The sequence below is a fragment of the Lissotriton helveticus genome, chromosome 7 (assembly GCF_964261635.1).
Source record: "Lissotriton helveticus chromosome 7, aLisHel1.1, whole genome shotgun sequence".
Taxonomy (NCBI): domain Eukaryota; kingdom Metazoa; phylum Chordata; class Amphibia; order Caudata; family Salamandridae; genus Lissotriton; species Lissotriton helveticus.
Genome location: NC_136068.1, coordinates 454,900,744 through 454,924,332, shown reverse-complemented (window position 1 = coordinate 454,924,332; position 23,589 = coordinate 454,900,744). Strand labels below are relative to the sequence as shown.

Sequence of the window (23,589 nt, the reverse complement as noted above, 5' to 3'; positions counted from 1 at the left end):
TGGGGGAGTCGAAAACACTGGGCTGAGCTGTATATCATGAAAACAATCCTCCTCTCGCCTTTATTTTATTGCAGCAGACAATGGTCCATTCCTTTCCCACAGCCACTTCCTGGTGCACTGTCGCTGTTAATATTAAGTGGCAGCCCTATAGCCAGGGCCATTGAAAGTATACAGCGGGGAGGGCCATTCTATCCGGCAGGAGGGATTAAGTTATGTGGCAAGAAAGGCAAAGTACGCGGCACAATACAGCACATTTTGTGATAGTATTACTTCATTATATTACCATTTTTACACGTTAACACTGTTTGGGCGAACATTTCATCACGTTCGCGCCAGTTTAACAGACAAACACAGCATGAAGCATCAGAAAGGTGACCAGTCAACCTTTGCGAAGGCCCTTTCACTGCACAATAAAAGACATTGCCAATTTCTTAGTGCCTTTTGAGATAGAAACATTTTTCTATTATAATGAGCCGATTTTGCAGCAGATGATGAATTCTGTGACCAATCCATAAAAATGTGGAAAACTCTGCATCTGAAAAATAGCATATTTCCAGTGGCCTGACATATACAGCGCACAATCTGCCACATGTAGGGCATCAGAGCGCCTTCCTTGTGTCTGGTTATATTCTGCCTAATGAGTATTGTTCATGTTTATGACAAGTTAACCCAAAAATGGAAAAAGTTAAAACACCTTATGCGACTATAGTGTAAGATTGATACAGAGGGAAATTACTGAGAGTTGTGAACATGAGAACGGGTTAGACTAGTGGCCAAGGGCATGTAAAGCAAGTGTTCTGAACGTCAACTATATAGTAGACTTTAGTGGGGACCTACAAAAGTTTTCCTGAACACACGTAAAAAAATTGGAAACTTCTGATTTGCAACTAAATGTCCTGGCACCCGTTGGATGAAAAGCGGGGAGTACCCCTATTTGAAATTCTCAATTTGTGGAAAAAGGATGGCAAGAATAGGGCCGGTAATGTTACTGGAGAAAAAAGCAAAACTGAAAAAATAAGAGTTTACGTTGAAAAAACATAAGAATGTCTAATCTCTTCCCTTGCATAATGTATACAGTTTCAAAAAAGAGAGGGTACCCCACTTTCACCAGGGAACAGGGTAGGAAGACAGCTAGTCAAAGGGGAAATCCCTGGAGTCGAATAGTCTACTAATCACAAAAGGCCTTTCTTGTTGTAAAAAGAGAGGTCACAGTATGCCATAGGTATTCGGACAAACATAAAAATAGGTTTCCACAAAGAAATAGTCTTGTTTACAATCTAGATTTATTCAAATTGCATATAAAAAAACAATAAAGACAAGATAAAATCATACAATTCTTCCAAAACAATTAAAATCCACGATTAAGTATCTTGGAGGGATAAAAGTAATTATTCAACAGTGTTACATAAACATAATATTACGGTACACAATAAATGGAAAAGCAATCAAAATATGTTCACAATAAACAACAGACTAAACATAGTCACAACAAACCCCTCATGTGTAAGTGGCCCACTTGATATCTCTGCCACTATATTCCACTAGATCCAATGGCCATAGACAATTTGGTTACTCTAAAGCTTTAGTGGAAAGATTTGGTACCCATCTAAAGCTTTCTGGCCCTAACTGGATTCTTTTAGACCAAACAGTGCGTCGACGCGTTTCGGTGCTTAACACTTGATATCGTGGCACCTTCCTCAGGACTTCTTGTTTCTGGGGTTTCAGGGAACGGATGGATATACCGTATCTGTAAATATATTAGGAAAAATGTGCGCTGTCAGATATCGTGCATTGAAACCTTTTGTCTCATTTATTCTAAGGGCTAGATTGTTCTGATTAACACATACCCCCTCTGACTTCACAATATTAGTTCTAACTGCCAATGTTCCTTTGACAATATATAGTTCTTGGCACAAGTACGCTTGCTTATCAAGTACAAATTACACAATGATATTTGCATTGGTTCCATTGCATGTAATTTATCCTCTACTTTTTTTCTCCCCAGTAGTACGCATGTGATTCACATATGATATATGGGCCCTCCAAGTCTTTTTCATTGTGGAAGACCAATTGGTATGAGAGGGACTAGTGAACCCAGGGGCCCAGGAGAATAGATAAGTATAGATTCTCACCCTCGGGACCGTGTAGGAAACGTTCCAAGATGGGGTCTACTTGAAGTTTCACTTATTGGTACTACAGATATAGTTGTTGGAGCCTTCTGTTAATTAAAAGAAAACTTTTTTTAGGTGTTAGATAGAAACTCCCCTCGTCTACTCACTGGGGGGTGATTTTTCATTCTTCTATTTACCTCTCCTGTAAAGGGAGCTCCTTTTGATGGGGTTCCTTGGTTTTTTGTTTGTCAGGCGATTGCCCACTTGTCGTCGTGTATCTGTGGTGGTAAAGTATATAACACTTTTTCACTCTACTATTTCATAGATACTATTTCTACCGTCACATGATTTTTTTAAAAGTAGTGTCTTACCTCAAATGTTTTACCTCTATGAGAACCTGTAACCTTTTTAAGCACCTACATCTGATGGGATAACATTGGAATTTAGCACTCTGACCACCAGTCTAAGATGGCGCTCAGAGTCAGGGGCTGATCAGGGCGACCTATTGGCCGGATCCAGCACGAGTAGTTCTGAACCCAGGACCTTTGAGTCTCCACCCAAGAGCACAAAGTGTGATGACTAGCAAATAATTGAAGCGCGGGGTAAAGTAGTAGAGTACTTTAAGCAAATCGGTAAAAAAAGGTTTCTCTACGCCGACGTAGTGAGCAAGGGTAACTTTCCCAATTTTATTGTTGTGCACCGCTTTAATAAATGGGAAATATAAGGAGAGACATGTCAAGCTAAGCGCGAATATAGTAAGACATCAGACGGGCAGGTCCTCTGATACACTAGCGAGTATATTATACCATTCAAAGATGGCGCCCACGTTGACGGCGGTCTTGGCAGCGCGCATACAGCGCTCCTCACTTGACAGGTGTGGATAATTAGTCAATTACATGGAGCTATAAAAACACACACCAAACGAACACACTCTAGATCGAGTGCAGGAACGAGGCAGAAGCCAACAAACAGCTCTAAACCGGTAAGTGGAGACCAAATCCCCAGGCCCTTTCTCTTCCCCCCCCTTGTTTCTATGTAGCAGGGGATACATTTATCTGTATACCTTTTAGGATAGTACAGCAGGCCCTGGAGTCAACTCAAACAGGGGATATACTTAGCATTACAAAGTCCATACTTCATACTTGGAGTCAGAGAATTTAACCTGGGCGGGAGGTGGTAAAACTAATCACCTATATATGAATTCGTTGTATCTAAAGAGTAGAACCTAGAGTTAACAAACAGGAAACTGGACATTACGGGTACTAAACTTATATTGTGGGCACTGCGGGCACTGAGCAGGAGATATTAGTAACACTAGGAGCAGGCATTGAAATTAAAAATAGCAAGGTGCTAGGCACATTATATACTCTTTAATAGAGCTAAAAGCATAACATCGTATAGTACAGAATAGAGATATGATGGTGTCATACTTGTCGTTACTCAACAGAACACATCCAGTTCAGGAGTAGACCAACGACCATATATGCCCGTTCTAAGTACGTTTTAAAAACATTTGAGGTAAGACACTACTTTTAAAAAAATCATGTGACGGTAGAAATAGTATCTATGAAATAGTAGAGTGAAAAAGTGTTATATACTTTACCACCACAGATACACGACAAGTGGGCAATCGCCTGACAAACAAAAAACCAAGGAACCCCATCAAAAGGAGCTCCCTTTACAGGAGAGAGGTAAATAGAAGAATGAAAAATCACCCCCCAGTGAGTAGACGAGGGGAGTTTCTATCTAACACCTAAAAAAAGTTTTCTTTTAATTAACAGAAGGCTCCAACAACTATATCTGTAGTACCAATAAGTGAAACTTCAAGTAGACCCCATCTTGGAACGTTTCCTACACGGTCCCGAGGGTGAGAATCTATACTTATCTATTCTCCTGGGCCCCTGGGTTCACTAGTCCCTCTCATACCAATTGGTCTTCCACAATGAAAAAGACTTGGAGGGCCCATATATCATATGTGAATCACATGCGTACTACTGGGGAGAAAAAAAGTAGAGGATAAATTACATGCAATGGAACCAATGCAAATATCATTGTGTAATTTGTACTTGATAAGCAAGCGTACTTGTGCCAAGAACTATATATTGTCAAAGGAACATTGGCAGTTAGAACTAATATTGTGAAGTCAGAGGGGGTATGTGTTAATCAGAACAATCTAGCCCTTAGAATAAATGAGACAAAAGGTCTCAATGCACGATATCTGACAGCGCACATTTTTCCTAATATATTTACAGATACGGTATATCCATCCGTTCCCTGAAACCCCAGAAACAAGAAGTCCTGAGGAAGGTGCCACGATATCAAGTGTTAAGCACCGAAACGCGTCGACGCACTGTTTGGTCTAAAAGAATCCAGTTAGGGCTAGATAAAGCTTTAGATGGGTACCAAATCTTTCCACTAAAGCTTTAGAGTAACCAAATTGTCTATGGCCATTGGATCTAGTGGAATATAGTGGCAGAGATATCAAGTGGGCCACTTACACATGAGGGGTTTGTTGTGACTATGTTTAGTCTGTTGTTTATTGTGAACATATTTTGATTGCTTTTCCATTTATTGTGTACCGTAATATTATGTTTATGTAACACTGTTGAATAATTACTTTTATCCCTCCAAGATACTTAATCGTGGATTTTAATTGTTTTGGAAGAATTGTATGATTTTATCTTGTCTTTATTGTTTTTTTATATGCAATTTGAATAAATCTAGATTGTAAACAAGACTATTTCTTTGTGGAAACCTATTTTTATGTTTGTCCGAATACCTATGGCATACTGTGACCTCTCTTTTTACAACAAGAAAGGCCTTTTGTGATTAGTAGACTATTCGACTCCAGGGATTTCCCCTTTGACTAACTGACATAATGTATACAGTGCCTAACTTTTGCATTTGTAAGGTTTTGGAACCAGGTGCAAATGTCTCAAAGCGATTTGTGGTTACGTACAATACACATATCAAGCATTCATGAATCTGGGCCAAAAGGAAATGTTTGTGAATTACCAAATATGATCATTCTACTTGTGTAAGTGTAGATTATGCTATTTACAATTCAAGACTTTTTTGGGAGGCTCGTGAATCTAGACTATAGAACAAAGGAGGGGTGTGGTTAAGTGAGTATGTAACGGCTGGTAGTAGAATCAAGAGATTTTACTTCTTCTGAACGCTTTGTGTGATCTTAGCCACATCAATTCATTCAATTTGCCTAATTTCCAATATGTGACAAAACAGGGTGTATTTAGAATTGGAACTTACATGGTCAGGCCTATTGGCTTTGTCAGTTGCAGTTACTTGATTAGTGCTCACACTTCCCGAGCCTTCCTTCAGATAGTTCAGCATTAGCTTACATTTCCAGAATTTAAGAAGTATTTTATTTTATAAGGGGAGATAAGATATTAGTTCTGCAACGGTTTTTCTCTTTCAATGGCCATGAAAGTTATTTTCAGAGTGCCTTCAGGCTTATGCCACACAGACTTCAGTTTTAGGACAGATCCTCTATTGTGGACCTGTGCTCACCGGAAGCCACGTCACTTTCCATATGGTATGGAGATTCTCAACAGACACTGTTGAAAACACAGCATCTTTTTTGCCGTGGGGATGGCAAGCGTCCTGAGAATTGAGGCGTTGATGTAATATTAGTTGCGAGCGCATGCATTTAAATCCAGACATTCTGCACTCAAACTGTGACCTACTTGTTATCAAAAGATTATATTCCGAATGCATCGTCTCCGTTTCAGGGACTTGATAGGCCCAGGTTACTTTGAGCCCCCAGCTCAGCCAGGAAGGCCAGAGTGGCCTTGGTCTGATAAAGGCTTGCAGCATTACATTCCACTATTTTGTATTTCCAATGTCATAAATTTGGAAATAGATGGCAAACACAAATTGTAGAAGTGTGCCACACAAAGTCTGACAAAACAAATTAACCCAGAACAATGTAAGATAACAAGATAGAAAGCATAAGACAACATAACATAGCTTAACATGAAAGATAGAGTGAACTTACTGAGTGACCTTATAGAGTGCACAGCAGCTCAGAGAAAGTTCCCGCACTAACATAACATACTCATTCCTAGATGAAAGTTTGAAAAGCAGAAAAATACCAAAAGATGTACTCTTTCTAAGAGAAAATCAGGAGTCATCGCCCTGGACATCACATGGCGAGATTCTGTATCCAAGCGACTGTGGTTCTAATCCTGGCTTTCACTATTGAACATTCTGTGTTATCCTGGGCAAACCCTGCTTCACTTACATGCCAATATATGAAATGCTTAAAGTCAAGCCCTACTAAACGGTTGTCTTGGGTGTGACATAAAAGACTCGATTTGTTCAACACACAACTTTTAATGAGATGCTAAAAGTCATCCAGAATGACAAAGGCTTGATTTACAAATGTTACTCTTGAAATGCTAGTGGCATGACATCACAGAATGAAAGGCTCAGAGCTCGGAGGCCAGTGCAATGCAGCACCGGCTGGAACCCAAGACAATCTACTCTTCATGTGTACTTTTAAGTGTCTTGGAAGCGGATTGGCTGGGCACATCCCTACCTGCACACTCTGCACGAACCTACTTCCATGCGTGAACACGTCCACCTGCTAGTACTTGTCAATGTTGCAAATGTGAGAGCTCCAGGAAATCGGTGCCATCAGGGGATCCGCGGACCCGGCTCAGGAGTACCACCGGGAGCGCGTTCAGCATCCGATCGGGGGATGCTGTTGCTGGCGGCTGCGGAGGGCGGTGGGGTGTCCGGGAAGGCACCTCCTGCGCGCGGACCCTCCTGCCCCCCGCCGCCCGCGGCCGGGGCGCTGCTGGCCTCCTGCTGCCTGTGCCTGGCCTGCCTGGCCGGGTGCCTGTACCTGAGCTTCAGCGCCGGGCGCCTGCTGGCTGCTGCCCCGCCGCTGGGGGCGCGCTGGGAGCCGGGGGTGCAGCTGCGGGAGCTGGTGCGGGAGCACGTGGAGCGCCTGCTGGCACAGGTGAGTGCGGGGCGCACACACAGGGCAGCGTTTCAAACTCAAAGGCACTTTTTTGGGGAATTCTGTCACACTGTAAGGGACACTTCTATAGCATTACCAGACTAGAGGGATTGAAGTGGCCCAGGAAGGGTAGCATGTCCTCCCAACTACTGGGAAAGACCCCCACTGACTCCACCCAGTCCCCTACAGCATCGTTTGGAAGTAAGGGAGCTACAATTGAGGTACAGTGAGCCCCTCGCAGCCGTTGGCGCCGGTGCCACTGCACCTGTTGCACTGCTGCTACCCATAACCCCGATGATATGTCATAAAACAATAAAACGCATCATGAGAACGAGGGCACAGCGTTCACCTTCTTTTCCTATTAGACTGTCAATAATAAACAGGATGACGTGTTAATGGCACGCATTGGCACCGACCAGCCTCTGCGGGTTGATAGCTATCTTCGGCGCCCGTGGGCACGCCGCGGGGTGCTCGCTGCAGCACACAGGGACACGAGAGGGTACTTAACCCAGTGCTGCTGCTGCTGGCTTCGCTCTGCGTGGGCACATCTCTCCGCTGCGCCCTCCTCCAGAAGCCTGGCACCCGCCACCATTCCTGCCACTGCGCAGCATGCCCATACTGTACTGCCACCTGACTGCCATCGCCCCCGGCTCCTTATTGTCTACCCTGGACCCTTGATGCCCCCCTTCACCCATCTACGTCACCCGTGAATTTGCTCTGCTGTGCCAGTGGCTAGTGCCTTCCTGCCTCCGAATCCTGCTCTCTTGTTCCTACCCTGTCTGTGATCCTGTCCGCTCGGCTCCCGTCGAGCGGGCACTCCCCCCCCCCCCCCCTGCACAGCTGGGGTCCAGCCTCCCCCAATCCCGCCAGGGTTCCAGCCGCCACCACGGACCTCCGCCGTCCTACTTTCTCGCTCCTGCCCTCATATGTTTCTGTCTCCCTCGCCCTCCAAGAGTCCCGTAGTGTTATTCCCAGAGCCAAGCATCCCCTCTACCCCAGGGCATGCCCAGTCCTAGTCCCAGTCTAATTGCCGGACCCAACCCCTCAGGCACTAACGCAAGGACCGCTGACCCCTGCCCGGGGTTCCTGCTGCCCCCATCTCAGACCCACAATCCCTTCCAGAGTGCCCGGTCCTACCCACTGCAGGACCCTACCCGCAGGCGCTTGCTCAAGGACCGATACCACCCTGTCCATGGTTCCTGCAGGTACTTCCTCCGCCGGGCACCTCTGTCCCGCGTGCCACCTGGTCCTGCTACACGACCCTCTCCTGTCGTAGTAGTGTCGTACGAAAGTGAAAGCAGACTGACTGGAGTAAACTTCTAGGCGTCAGCTCCGAGGGAAGCTCGGGGAGGAAGGGACGGGCGCGCTCTTCCCAGCCTCTGGACCGTTTCCTTCAAGCTTTGCCAACAAGCCGCCCACGCACGTCGTACATGGCATTCATACCGGTGTGTCCAGGAATCCTGCGTATTATGCTTCCTTATTACAGATCGGTAAAAAAGATGCTTACAGTCACAGGCCAGGGAGTTCATGCGCCTAGATGCCGGGATTCACAGAGCTATAGGTTGGACGCCAGGTAACACGAAGCGGGAGGGGGCGGGAAAGGGGGGTGGAGAGACGCAGAAGTGCCAGCAATGCCGGACCAGATTCGGGGGCGTTCCCGGCTTTCGGCTGACGTCGCGTGACGTCGGCAAAAGCCAAAGAATCTCGGGAACGCCCCCGAATCTGGTCCGGCATTGACGGACAGGCCCCTCGTCCAATGGCTAGGCTCCATTTATGGAGCCAGCCAATGAATGACGAGGGCCGACCCAAGCCACACTACAGTTCTCATCAGGTTTTCGCCTGCGCGAAAAAGATGCGCAGAGCGCATCTTTTCGCCAGGCAAAACCTAAAAAGGAGTAATACATTGAACACAAAACAGTTTGCCTGTCAAGGGACAAAGCACAAATGTTATAATTGAAATACAATGAGCACTACTCTCCCAAATAGGACTGCACTACCAGAGCGCATAAACAATTCAGACCCGCTTGCCGGTTCCAAAATTAGGGGTAGGCATTTCTCATGGGGGCCACCAACCATGCAAACAGCACTCAGGCACCGCCCAAAGTTCTCTTCTCCAGTCCATGACACCGGGATAACATGTTACAAAACTGTGGGCCTGCTTCACAAAGGTAAACTAACACTTATGAAAGATTACGTTTGTTTTAGAATTCACAAACTCAGATTTAATAGTAAGTTTACAACTGTGGGGGCTCCGCATTCGGAGTGGAGAACTGCGCACATACAAAGGCAGGACATGCCCATTTTTTGTTTGCTGCGTTCTCTGCCCTGACTGCAGTATCAAGAGACGTAAACTTACCATTAAATAAGTGTGGATTTCACAAAAGTAAACGTACACTTTTTTGCAAGTTTGCTTGTTTTGAATCAGGCCCAACACCCGACATTTTCATTCTAAAACTAGTTATAAATACTACGTTGCAATCTCCTTGTGTACTGTTGCAGGATTATGCGGTAGGAGTATGGCCTGCTAAATTCAACTTTGAGTCTCTAATTAAAGAAAGAATTAGGCTATGTTGTATGCGCTACTGGTGGAATCAATGGTCTTACAGTTTGGATTAGGATTTGAAAAGTTTAAAATTCAATAAAACTAGCGATGTTCAGCAAATAAAACCAATTACTAGAGCTTGGTAAAAAAATGTGGTTTATTAAATAGCAAAGAGCAACCAAAAATCCACATTGCTGTAAAAGATTACACAAAAACTGTACACCACTCATACAATAAATGTAAAATCTGAGAATACCTAGATCCCCCCCCCACCCCCAATTAATAACCACAAAGGCCACAAAGTGTCAGGGTGATTTTTCTCAGTTGCTCCAATTTCCAAGTGCACTCAATACTAAGGGCCCAAGAGTTCGCACATCTGGAAGGATCAACACAAAAAATTAAATGAACTGCGAGTAAGGTGCCGCCTTGACCAATATATTGTTGCCTATATTTTATTCAACCCACCCAGATGGTCATCAAATTTCTTCCATCCATTGCTAGCCCTGCACCATAAGAATGTACTACCGTTTTCCCCGACATTTTTGAAATGGCATGACATGGTTATATCGGTTTTTGTAAATATCTTTTGTTTAGTATTTTATAACGTTCAGGCTGTTGAGTGTTGATTAAATGTCCTGGGTTTCATGGAATATCTGAATGGGGGTATCATCCGTACATTTCCACTGAACTATCCATGCTGATCGGAACCAAAGTTGTTGAAAATTTCAGACAGGGTGGTTTTCGATTATGAAATCCCCTGCGCATGCTTGGACATTTCTAAAGTTAATTTTAGGAGTATTCCAGAACTGCTTTGAACAGCGAAGATCACGGTTTCCTACTTGCAACTGGCTAGTGATATACTGAAAAAGACCAACATTAAACAGACAGAAAAATTGAGCATACACATGCAAATTTCATTTGAGATGTAACTTATGGGAGCCTGCATTTGCATAATGTGTATATGTCCGAAATTTTAAAACGATTGATAATTAACAAAGCAACACCTAAAACGAATTAAAACAACGATCTGGTACACAAATACCAAGTTGTATCCATCTCTCCTGCCTACACAAAACTTGATGGACTTGGCTGTGCAAGCTAAGATTTTAGTGAATATTAACAGTGGCTTGTAGAAAGTCCAGGGCTACAGACATGAGTCAAAGTAACAGGGAGATGACACAGACCGCCAGTTAGGCACTGTGCCTCTGAAGAAATAAAACGAGGGCTAGTGCAAATTGTTTAAAAAAAAACTGCTAACCCAAGTTCGGCTGCGCATGCCTGTCGTTGCTATGCTGCACACAGACGCGACTGCTAAAAGTGGACTGTCCCAAAACGGAGCTAGTTGGGCTGAGTGCACACTTCACCAGGCTTCTCGTTTCCACATCCGGCAGAAAATGCTGAGAGCAGTTGTAGCACAGGTTGAAGTCAGCCAAGGGAAGTGAAGAGAAACACTCTTTCCTGACAAACAGCAGTCAAAACGTTTAGGAAACTGTACAAAAGGGTGCTGCAAACGACTTCATGTATTTACAGGGGCAGCAGCGGCGGTCAGCATTCAAGGCTGCTGATTACGTTAGCCTGCCAAAAAGAAAGAAAAAATTACCTTTAAAAAAAGCTTACAGTTCACGATTTTAGAAAAGCAGCATTTACTGTTTGCCTCTATTAATAGCAGATTACAAAGGAATGTTGGAGGGTGAGAAACGTAGTAATATACTGCTGACCTAAAACCAGATTCCGGCACCAACTACATTTAAGGCTTTCCTACAATCAAGCAAAATGGGCTTCACGTGACGTGTTTGCACAAGTTTGAGGGAGGCGTGGGAATGCCACTCCTAATAAACCACGGCATCTACTGCACGAACACTGAGAGGCCTTGTGTAATGGACAGGCCAGCATATCTTTAGGTCTAGCTACAGACCGCTTTAGCATTCTACTATAGCTAGTGTCATAATTCGAAGAAAAAAAAATATACAAAAGGGGATCTTTGAATCAGCCCCCCAGCAGTTTTTTGTTTTGAGCATGCAGTACACTTCACCTTCAAGAAAGACGACACCATCTTGGCGGACATTCCTTCAACTTTCTGGAGATCGTCCACCTGTAAAAGAAAAGCAAGTATAAGGCTGTAGTACATGGAAGGAGTCATCACAAAACAAACTTCGAGATAAAACTGCAGCAAAATAAAAGCGAACCGCAGGAGCAGCCAAGTAAATAAATGGTTCTTGTAACTATGCGAATAATTACTTGTTTTACCTCACTTTCGCCACCCCCCCCCTCATTCACCCCCTAGAATACATCACACACGCTGTGCAGCAGGCAATTATTTTATTTTCACCTGTAGCCCAATTGACCAGTCCTACCAGTGCTCCCCTCAAGGGCGGATTGACTGAAGAAAGTTGGTCAGGTCAGCCGAATCGTACCTTTTCCATTGCTGAACACAAAGCCAAAAATAATGCAATCGAAATGGACTGAGGTTTAGCTTGGAGTTTAATATCAATGTCAAGTGAACACAAAAAAAGAGTAGTGTTCCCATAGGGAAACGTCGGCACATTCACTAAACAGAACTGCAGTATAGCACTTATTCAGCGTGATAAATATGGGTATCCCACTATGTAACCATGTACGGGTGCTATATTCGCCCCAAACACCTACTACCTCAAGGTGTTTGTTGTAGGCACAACTCCTTTGATCCTGTCAAACATGAGAACCTACTGGAGCTGCTAAATACCAGAATGGGTCTATCCGGGACTGTTCTCAAATGGTTCACTTCCTTCCTACATAACCGGTCTCAGAAGTTCAAGATCAACAACGTGCTGTCTTCACCTGTGCCTGTAACCTTAGGCGTCCCACAAGGCTCCTCCCTATCCCCCACACTGTTCAACCTCGTCATGGAACCACTCACCACCTTGCTTCAAGCATCTAATGTACACTTCCATATGTACGCCGATGACCCTCAACTTTACCTCAAGCTACAATCCCCGGAAGACATCAAGCTTCTGAACTCCACACTCAGAGACACCCAATCATGGTTGGCCAATATCACCTCAAACTAAATGCTCTGAAAACTGAGTTCCTTCTGATCTCACCTCCCACGAAGATTGCCATCACCCAGACCTGGCTCAAGCACCTAACGGCGCTCAATGTCCAACCCACCATTGTGGAATCTGCGAAATCCTTAGGCCTTACACTTGACGCCAAGCTCAACATGCAGCAGCACGTTATCAAAGCTACTAAAGGAGCTAACGTCCAAATCAACACTTTGAGGAAACTTAAACCCTTCCTCCCAGCTAAGGACTTCCAAACTGCTGTACAGGCCCTAGTTATCCCTCGCATAGACTACGGAATTGTGGCCCTTAGCGGACTCCCCATTACAACAACCGCACCCCTAAGAGCCTCCTTGAACGCTGCCGCGAGACTCATCACTGGTTCAAGGAAACATTCGCATACATCCCCGGATTTAAAATCCTTGAACTGGCTGCCCTTTGAGGCCAGAATACAGTTGAAAATAGCCGTTATGACACACTCGGCCGTTCACCACAAGTCACCCAACTACCTCACCCAAAAGCTGACTATATCTGGAGGCTCGAGATCCAATAGTAGCACAAAAAATCTACTCCTGAAACCTCGTAGATTCCGGAAGGAAAAAAAGTGCAAACGCTCCTTCTCAGGAATGGCTCCCAGGATCTGGAATGCACTCCCTCCTGAAACCAGGCTTATCTCCTCCACGGCACTTAAGAAAGAGGTAAAAGCCATCCTTATGGCCAAGTTCACCTGAACTCTTCTGCTGCTGGAACAGAGACTTCTGCACCGTTGCTACAGTACTGGTTACCTGATTGACCGCTCAGCCCTCCACGGGGCTTGGTCGCCCCACTCACTGCTGCCGCTCCTGCCTGCGCCGCCTCCTGCCTGCAGATTCCTTCGCTCGCTGCCCGCTGCTCCTGGGAATTTCCCGCTGCCCGCTGCTTCTTGGAATTTCCCGCCGCTGCCTCCCTGCGGCCCCGCACCATGTGATTCCATTCGCCGCCCTGCTCCCGCCACCCAGCTGCTCCTCCCTCCCGGCTCCCTACTTATGACGCCCCTAGAGCGACCACGCAGCGGACGCGCGAAGCGGGAGCACCGATTGAGCGCCAAAGGTAAGCCCATCTGCGCCCAGCGCCAGGACCCCTGGCCCTCCCCGCCGAGGCAAGACGACCCACTGACCTAAGACGCCGCCACTCTCAACGCACTCAATGCCAGCCGGACCCACGCCTGCTGCCGAGCCACCCCGACACGCACCCACGGACCCTTCACCTGCAAGTTCACCTGCCTCCGAACCTGCCCCGCACCCGCCAAGACAAACACCAGCAGCAACCACCTCAAGTGCATCCTGATCAACACCCGCTCCGTCCACAGACACGCCGTGGAACTCTGGAACCTCCTAGACGCTACATCACCGGACGTCGCCTTCCTCACGGAAACCTGGATGAACGCCTCCTCTGCACCCGACATCGCCATCCCGGACAGGTACAAGATCAGGAGGGACCGCATCAACCAGACCGGAGGTGGCATCGCCATAGTCCACAGGAACACCATCCGCATCACGACCGACGCCAACGACTCCTTCGCCGCAGGCGAACATCTCCACTTCCAGATTCACACCGACCCTAAGATGACCCTCAGAGGCACCCTCGTCTACAGACCCCCGGGACCACGTACACAATTCAGCGAAGACGTCACAGACTTAATCAGCCCGCACGCCCTCCCCTCCACCGACTACATCCTCCTCGGGGACCTCAACTTCCACCTGGAGAACAACAAGGACCGCAACACCACCGCCCTGCTGGAAAACCTCGCCAACCTCAGACTCAAGCAACTGGTCAACACCCCCATCCACTACGCCGGCCACACGCTTGATCCAGTCTTCTCTTCCAGCAAGTACATCACCTTCAGCCACGCCACCGGACTCCACTGGTCCGACCACAGCTGCATCCACTTCAGCTTCAAAAGATCCACGACCCACCACCCGCAACAGGTACCTCACAGGAATTGGAGCAAGATCACTGCAGACCAGCTCACCACCTCCCTCAGCCAGAGCCCACCCGCCAACACAACGGACCCCAACGAAGCAGCCCGCAACTTCACACAGTGGCTGACCGCCTGCGCCGACGACCTCGCGCCACTAAAGAACCCTCCCAGCAGACCCAGAAGCAGGAAGGCATCCTGGTTCACCGGCGACCTCAAGGACTCCAAGAAGACCTGCCGCACCCTCGAGAAAGCCTGGCTCCTCGACCGGACCACCGACAACATGACTGCCCTCAAACACGCTACCCGCAAGCACCACCAGCTCATCCGCACCACCAAGAAGAAATCCCTGAAGGAACGACTGGACAACAACGTCCACGACAGCAAAGAGCTCTTCACTATCGTCAAGGAGTTCTCCAACCCCAGCACCGGCACCAACGACATCACTCCGTCACAAGACCTCTGCGACTCCCTCGCCTCGTTCTTCCACCGCAAGATCGCCGACATCCACAACAGCTTCGGCGCCCCACCCATGCACCCAACCGTCGAACCAACGCCCCCCACCGCCACCCTTCGCACCTGGACCACGGTGACCACTGAAGACACAGCCCGCACGATGAACACCATACACTCCGGATCACTGACCGACCCCTGCCCACACCACGTCTTCAACAAGGCCGACTCCACCATCGCACCCCAACTCCGGGACATCATTAACGCCTCCTTCAACACCACCACCTTCCCGGAGAGCTGGAAGCACGCTGAGATCAGCGCCCTCCTGAAGAAACCTACAGCGGACCCCACCGATCTCAAAAACTTCCGCCCCATCTCGCTCCTCCCTTTTCCTGCTAAAGTCAGAGAAGATCGTCAACAGACAGCTGACCGCCTTCCTCGAGACGAACGGATCCCTCGACCCCTCGCAGTCCGGCTTCAGAGCCAACCACAGCACCGAGACCGCCCTCATTGCAGCCACCGACAACATCCGGACCCTGCTCGACAAGGGGGAAACAGTGGCCCTCATCCTCCTGGACCTCTCCGCTGCGTTCGACACGGTCTGCCACCGCACCCTAGTCCAGCGCCTCAGCAACATCGGTATCCAAGAGAAGGCACTGGAGTGGATCATCTCGTTCCTTGCCGGAAGAACACAAAGAGTCTGCCCCCCCCCCCCCGTTTCGCTCCGAGGCCACCAAAGTCATCCGCGGCGTCCCGCAAGGATCTTCACTCGGCCCCACCCTCTTCAACATCTACACGAAACCTCTCGCAGCCATCGCACGCCAGCACAACCTCAACATCATCTTACGCCGACGACACACAGCTGATCCTCTCCCTCACCAGAGACCCCGACACCGCCAGAACCCGTCTACACGAAGGGATGAAAGATGTCGCCGAGTGGATGAAGGACAGCCGCCTGAAACTGAACTCGGACAAGACGAAAGTCCTCATCCTGGGATCTTCGCCCTCCGCCTGGGACGACTCCTGGTGGCCCCCAGCCCTGGGCACCGCACCCAAGCCAACCGACCACGCACGCAACCTGGGCTTCATCCTGGACCCCTCCCTCTCGATGACTAGACAAGTCAACGCCGTCTCCTCATCGTGCTTCAACACCCTGCGTATGCTTTGCAAGATCTTCCGCTGGATCCCAACCGAGACCAGGAAGACTGTCACCCAGGCACTCGTCACCAGCCGACTGGACTACGGAAACGCCCTCTACGCCAGAACCACAGCCAAGCTACAGAAAAGACTCCAGCGCATCCAGAACGCCTCCGCCCGACTCATCCTGGATGTCCCCCGACGCAGCCACATCTCCAGCCACCTGAGGAACCTGCACTGGCTCCCCGTCGACAAGAGGATCACGTTCCGGCTCCTCACCCACAAGTCTCCACGACCTGGGCCCCAAGTACCTCAACGACCACCTGACCTTCTACACGCCCACCCGCCAGCTACGGTCCACCAGCCTCGCCCTCGCAGCCGTACCACGCATCCGAAGAGCAACCGCCGGAAGATCCTTCTCTTACCTGGCTGCCAAGACTTGGAACTCCCTCCCCATCCACCTTCGGCTGACCCAGGACCATCTCGCCTTCAGGAAACAACTCAAGACCTGGCTGTTCGAGCAGTAGCATACCCCTCCCCCCAAGCGCCTTGAGACCCTCCCGGGTGAGTAGTGCGCTATACAAATTGCATGATTGATTGATGGTCTATTGGCATTATATTTGTACATAACTGATATCCTATTATGCTATTTCACTTACTACAGACTACTATATTGCTCCTAATAGTTGGTTCCAATTACCCTCTTGCTGACCCTACCCCTTGTTCCTGCAAGCTTTAAGAAAGAGGTAAATGCCATCCGTTGGGCCTAAGTTCACCTGTTCTCTATTGTTGCGGGATCTAAGACTCTGCACTGTTTCTGTACTATTATTTACTTGGCCGTTTACTGGTCTTATATATGTACTTGCTGTTATCCTACCATGCTATGCTATGCTATACTATGCTACCATATTGTACCCAATAGTGTATTTAATCTCCCTCCTGTTGCCCCTACACCTGTTTCTGTAAAGCGCTCCGATATCTGCAAAGATCTTGTTCGCGCTATATAAAACTTTGAATAAATAAACTCAATGTGCAACCAAATTAAATACAGAAAATTAGGGCTCTAATGGATCATTGAAACAACTCAAACTCACTGTGTGCTGGGAGTTTTTTTTTACGTCTTTCCATATACAAATAAAGGATTGCTGAACAACAAGATTGACCTATCTGGATCTTTGTTCTCCGATTAGTCTTATTGAGTGGTTTCAATTATCCATTAGAAGATTACCTATACCCTGAGAAGTGATGATTATAATGAAGACTGAATAGGGACTAAATGGTGTGCTGCAAAAAGCCCTAATTTTCTGTAAAAAGCCCTAATTTTCTGTAAATGTGAAGTTAAGTGAAGTGAACAAGAATATAATCACTGCTGCATCAGGCCAGAGTCATCCAGTCAAACCGCGCATGGCTTCGAGCAGCGATCTCACGGCCTGCAGAATGCCCGTGGGGCAGGTAGCCCACACTGCGGCTCTTCATGTGTCAGGACACGCATGTGCCGGGCCACTGACTGGGAGAGTCTGCACTATGCAGGGTACGGCAGACGAGGCGGGGTTTAATGGGGTTCAACTTCAGTTCGGCCAGAATCCACGCCTGTAAGAGGTCATTAGGAGTTCACCTTCAGAACAGTCCTGGTTCTTTCCCAGCACAGGACACCAGGAAACCAACTCCGTTGTGGTGTGTGGACACAAACAACAAGCATTTGCAATGCAATAGGTCTCGCATTAGGAAACTTTGAGCTATTGGTATTTTAAATTACATTTTTTATTTATGTGTTGGTTTTGAAAATAGCGAAATAGCTTTGTCATTTACAATGCCAATAGTTAACTTTCACAAATGTGACACCTATAGCATTTGTAATGCAATAGGTGTTGTATTTACGTGACTTAGATGTATTACAAATAATGGCTTAACATTTTTTTAAAATAATTAATAACTTGTGAAGATTATGTTCAGTGTATGTTATTGTGACGAAAATCCAAGAACAGAAGAGAAATATTAACATCTTTGTGACATTTGTAATAAAGCTTGAAACATTGAGAACATATTTGAACCAGTTGTTGACTGAGCGAGCGAGGGGGCCAGCCACATCCAGAGCGAGCGAGGGGGCCAACCACATCCAGAGCGAGCGAGCGAGGGGGCCAACCACATCCAGAGCGAGCGAGGGGGCCAGACAGAGCGAGCGAGGGGGCCAGCCAGAGCGAGCGAGGGGGCCAGCCAGAGCGAGCGAGGGGGCCAGCCAGAGCGAGCGAGGGGGCCAGCCAGAGCGAGCGAGGGGGCCATGTAATTATGTGGCACTGAGTGGTATTTGGAGTGGTGGTGGACGTCGAGGACGTGGACATGGTGGTGGGAGGACATGGTGGTGGTGGGAGGACATGGTGGTGGTGGGAGGACATGGTGGTGGTGGGAGGACATGGTGGTGGTGGGAGGACATGGTGGTTGGAGGTGGACGTGAGGGTGGTGGTTGGAGGACATGGTGGTTGTGGAGGTGGACGTGAGGGTGGTGGAGGGGGGACGTGGTGGCGGTGGCGGGGGACGTGGTGGTGGAGGAGGAGGTGGGGGACGTGGTGGTGGAGGACATGGTGGTGGTGGTGGAGGACGTGGTGGTGGTGGTGGAGGACGTGGTGGTGGTGGAGGACGTGGTGGTGGTGGTGGTGAAGATGGTGGTGGTGGTGGTGGTGAAGGACGTGGTGGTGGTGGAGGACATGGTGGTGGTGGTGGTGAAGGACGTGGTGGTGGTGGTGAAGGACGTGGTGGTGAAGGACGTGGTGGTGGTGGTGAAGGACGTGGTGGTGGTGGTGAAGGACGTGGTGGTGGTGGTGAAGGACGTGGTGGTGGTGAGGACGTGGCGGTGGTGGAGGACGTGGCGGGGCGGGGGACGTGGCGGCGGCGGAGGACGTGGCGGCGGCGGGGACGTGGTGGCGGCGGGGGACGTGGCGGAGGCGGGGGACGTGGAGGAGGCGGGGGACGTGGAGGAGGCGGGGGACGTGGAGGAGGCGGGGGACGTGGAGGCGGGGGACGTGGAGGCGGGGGACGTGGAGGCGGGGGACGTGGGAGGCGGGGGACGTGGAGGCGGGGGACGTGGAGGCGGGGGACGTGGAGGTGGGGGACGTGGAGGTGGGGGACGTGGAGGTGGGGGACGTGGAGGTGGGGGACGTGGAGGTGGGGGACGTGGAGGTGGGGGACGTGGAGGTGGGGGACGTGGAGGTGGGGGACGTGGAGGTGGGGGACGTGGAGGTGGTGGAGGAGGTGGTGGAGGAGGTGGTGGAGGAGGAGGTGGGGGACGTGGTGGTGGAGGAGGAGGTGGGGGACGTGGTGGTGGAGGAGGAGGTGGGGACATGGTGGTGGTGGTGGTGGAGGACATGGTGGTGGAGGACATGGTGGTGGTGGTGGAGGACATGGTGGTGGTGGTGGAGGACATGGTGGTGGTGGTGGAGGACATGGTGGTGGTGGTGGAGGACATGGTGGTGGTGGTGGAGGACATGGTGGTGGAGGACATGGTGGTGGTGGAGGACATGGTGGTGGTGGAGGACATGGTGGTGGTGGAGGACATGGTGGTGGTGGAGGACATGGTGGTGGTGGAGGACATGGTGGTGGTGGAGGACATGGTGGTGGTGGAGGACATGGTGGTGGAGGACTTTAAACTGGCAGTCCAATCGCTTGCTCTATCGCGCATTGATTACGGCAATGCCATCCTCACCGGAATTCCCAAAACCCACCTGGCACCTCTTAAATCTGTGCTCAACCTCGCGGCTAGGCTTATCACGGACTGCAAACGATTTGACCACATCTCTCCCGCCCTTAAATGGCTCCCCATTGAAGGTAGATCCACATATAAAACCGCCTGCATTACGCACAAAATCCTCCACCAAAACACACCGGCATACCTCTCCAATAAACTGACCAAAGCAGGCTGCACGCGATCACTGAGAAGCTCCAACACCCTCCTACTTATTCCCCCCATTCAGAAAAAGAATTCCACTCAGTCACGCTCATTTTCAGGCAATGCCCCACTTATTTGGAATGCCCTCCCTAAAGACCTCCGCTGTAACCAGTCCTACCCCAGCTTCAAAAAAGAACTCAAACTTCTTCTCCTTAATAAATACTGGGGTTTCTAATCCCTCCTTGGTAGCCTCGCCCCTCTGCATCACCCCACCTATCTGCTCTGCATAGGACTTGTGACCACCCGCCTGGCCAACTCCCTTTCCTTCTATCTGATCACCTTACCTCCCCTCCTCATGACAGTCAGTTCTCTTGCATGTTTTTGTATACCTAAGTGAGGCTTCCCGCCAAACTGTGACCGCTATTTTGTATGACTCATAGTGTCTAGCAATTGTTTTTACTTTTTTATCTAGATGTCATGTTTCCTATGTGGACTTGTTCTTTTATTATTCCGTTGTCTGTGCTTATACACACTGTACCTGTATGGAAACACCTTGTAAAGCGCTCTGATACTCCTGGGTCCAGCCAGCGCTATATAAAACCTCTTAAATAAAATAAATAAATGGTGGTGGAGGACATGGTGGTGGAGGACATAGTGGTGGTGGACATGGTGGTGGAGGTGGAGGACATGGAGGTGAGGACATGGTGGTGGTGGTGGAGGACATGGTGGTGGAGACATGGTGGTGGAGGACATGGTGGTGGAGGACATGGTGGTGGTGGAGGACGTGGTGGTGGTGGAGGACGTGGTGGTGGTGGAGGACGTGGTGGTGGTGGAGGACGTGGTGGTGGTGGAGGACGTGGTGGTGGTGGAGGACGTGGTGGTGGTGGAGGACGTGGTGGTGGTGGAGGACGTGGTGGTGGTGGAGGACGTGGTGGTGGTGGAGGACGTGGTGGTGGTGGAGGACGTGGTGGTGGTGGAGGACGTGGTGGTGGTGGTGGTGGAGGACATGGTGGTGGTGGTGGAGGACATGGTGGTGGTGGTGGAGGACATGGTGGTGGTGGTGGAGGACATGGTGGTGGTGGTGGAGGACATGGTGGTGGTGGTGGTGGAGGACGACATGGTGGTGGTGGTGGTGGACGACATGGTGATGGTGGTGGTGGACGACATGGTGGTGGTGGACGACATGGTGGTGGTGGTGGTGGACGACATGGTGGTGGTGGTGGTGGACGACATGGTGGTGGTGGTGGTGGTGGACGACATGGTGGTGGTGGTGGTGGTGGTGGAGGACGTGGTGGAGGACATGGTGGAGGACATGGTGGAGGACGACATGGTGGTGGTGGTGGAGGACGACATGGTGGTGGTGGTGGAGGACGACATGGTGGTGGTGGTGGAGGACGACATGGTGGTGGTGGTGGAGGACGACATGGTGGTGGTGGTGGAGGACGACATGGTGGTGGTGGTGGAGGACGACATGGTGGTGGTGGTGGAGGACGACATGGTGGTGGTGGTGGAGGACGACATGGTGGTGGTGGTGGAGGACGACATGGTGGTGGTGGTGGAGGACGACATGGTGGTGGTGGTGGAGGACGACATGGTGGTGGTGGTGGAGGACGACATGGTGGTGGTGGTGGAGGACGACATGGTGGTGGTGGTGGAGGACGACATGGTGGTGGTGGTGGAGGACGACATGGTGGTGGTGGTGGAGGACTACGTGGTGGTGGTGGAGGACGACATGGTGGTGGTGGTGGAGGACTACGTGGTGGTGGTGGAGGACGACATGGTGGTGGTGGTGGACGACATGGTGGTGGTGGTGGTGGACGACATGGTGGTGGTGGTGGTGGACGACATGGTGGTGGTGGTGGTGGACGACATGGTGGTGGTGGTGGTGGACGACATGGTGGTGGTGGTGGAGGACGTGGTGGAGGACGTGGTGGAGGACGTGGTGGAGGACGTGGTGGAGGACGTGGTGGAGGACATGGTGGTGGTGGAGGACATGGTGGTGGTGGAGGACATGGTGGTGGTGGAGGACTACGTGGTGGTGGTGGAGGACGACATGGTGGTGGTGGAGGACGACATGGTGGTGGTGGAGGACGACATGGTGGTGGTGGAGGACGACATGGTGGTGGTGGAGGACGACATGGTGGTGGTGGTGGACGACATGGTGGTGGTGGTGGACGACATGGTGGTGGTGGTGGACGACATGGTGGTGGTGGTGGTGGACGACATGGTGGTGGTGGTGGTGGACGACATGGTGGTGGTGGTGGTGGACGACATGGTGGTGGTGGTGGTGGACGACATGGTGGTGGTGGTGGTGGACGACATGGTGGTGGTGGTGGTGGACGACATGGTGGTGGTGGTGGTGGACGACATGGTGGTGGTGGTGGTGGACGACATGGTGGTGGTGGTGGTGGACGACATGGTGGTGGTGGTGGTGGACGACATGGTGGTGGTGGTGGTGGACGACATGGTGATGGTGGTGGTGGACGACATGGTGATGGTGGTGGTGGACGACATGGTGGTGGTGGACGACATGGTGGTGGTGGTGGTGGACGACATGGTGGTGGTGGTGGTGGACGACATGGTGGTGGTGGTGGTGGACGACATGGTGGTGGTGGTGGTGGTGGAGGACATGGTGGTGGTGGTGGTGGTGGTGGAGGACGTGGTGGAGGACATGGTGGTGGAGGACATGGTGGTGGAGGACATGGTGGTGGTGGTGGAGGACATGGTGGTGGTGGTGGTGGAGGACGACATGGTGGTGGTGGTGGTGGTGGAGGACGACATGGTGGTGGTGGTGGTGGTGGTGGAGGACGACATGGTGGTGGTGGTGGTGGTGGAGGACGACATGGTGGTGGTGGTGGTGGTGGAGGACGACATGGTGGTGGTGGTGGTGGTGGAGGACGACATGGTGGTGGTGGTGGTGGTGGAGGACGACATGGTGGTGGTGGTGGTGGTGGAGGACGACATGGTGGTGGTGGTGGTGGTGGAGGACGACGTGGTGGTGGTGGAGGACGACGTGGTGGTGGTGGTGGAGGACGACATGGTGGTGGTGGAGGACGACATGGTGGTGGTGGAGGACGACATGGTGGTGGTGGAGGACGACATGGTGGTGGTGGTGGAGGACATGTGGTGGTGGTGGTGGTGGTGGAGGACATGGTGGTGGTGGTGGAGGACATGGTGGTGGTGGTGGTGGACATGGTGGTGGTGGTGGAGGACATGGTGGTGGTGGTGGAGGACATGGTGGTGGTGGTGGAGGACATGGTGGTGGAGGACATGGTGGTGGTGGTGGAGGACATGGTGGTGGTGGTGGAGGACATGGTGGTGGAGGACATGTGGTGGTGGTGGAGGACATGGTGGTGGAGGACATGTGGTGGTGGTGGAGGACATGGTGGTGGAGGACATGGTGGTGGAGGACGACATGGTGGTGGAGGACATGGTGGTGGAGGACATGGTGGTGGTGGTGGAGGACATGGTGGTGGTGGAGGACGAC

The 23,589-nt window shown here is 50.4% G+C and overlaps 1 protein-coding gene and 1 long non-coding RNA gene across 2 annotated transcripts in view; one reads left to right on the top strand and one right to left on the bottom strand.

Annotated features, from left to right (window-relative positions):
• Positions 1-23,589, top strand: part of LOC144768604 (uncharacterized) — a 144,357-nt gene that overhangs the window by 80,010 nt on the left and 40,758 nt on the right. The gene's annotated exons all lie outside the window — the stretch shown is intronic.
• The window catches only part of KIF22 (kinesin family member 22), a 242,721-nt gene continuing 228,908 nt past the window's right edge, over positions 9,777-23,589 (bottom strand). Inside the window, exons 13-14 of the mRNA XM_078652399.1 lie at positions 11,670-11,729; positions 9,777-11,212 (exon numbers count right to left, since the gene is read on the bottom strand). Coding sequence (XP_078508525.1) covers positions 11,183-11,212; positions 11,670-11,729 — 90 coding nt within the window. The 3' untranslated portion in view covers positions 9,777-11,182. The remainder of the gene's footprint in view (positions 11,213-11,669; positions 11,730-23,589) is intronic.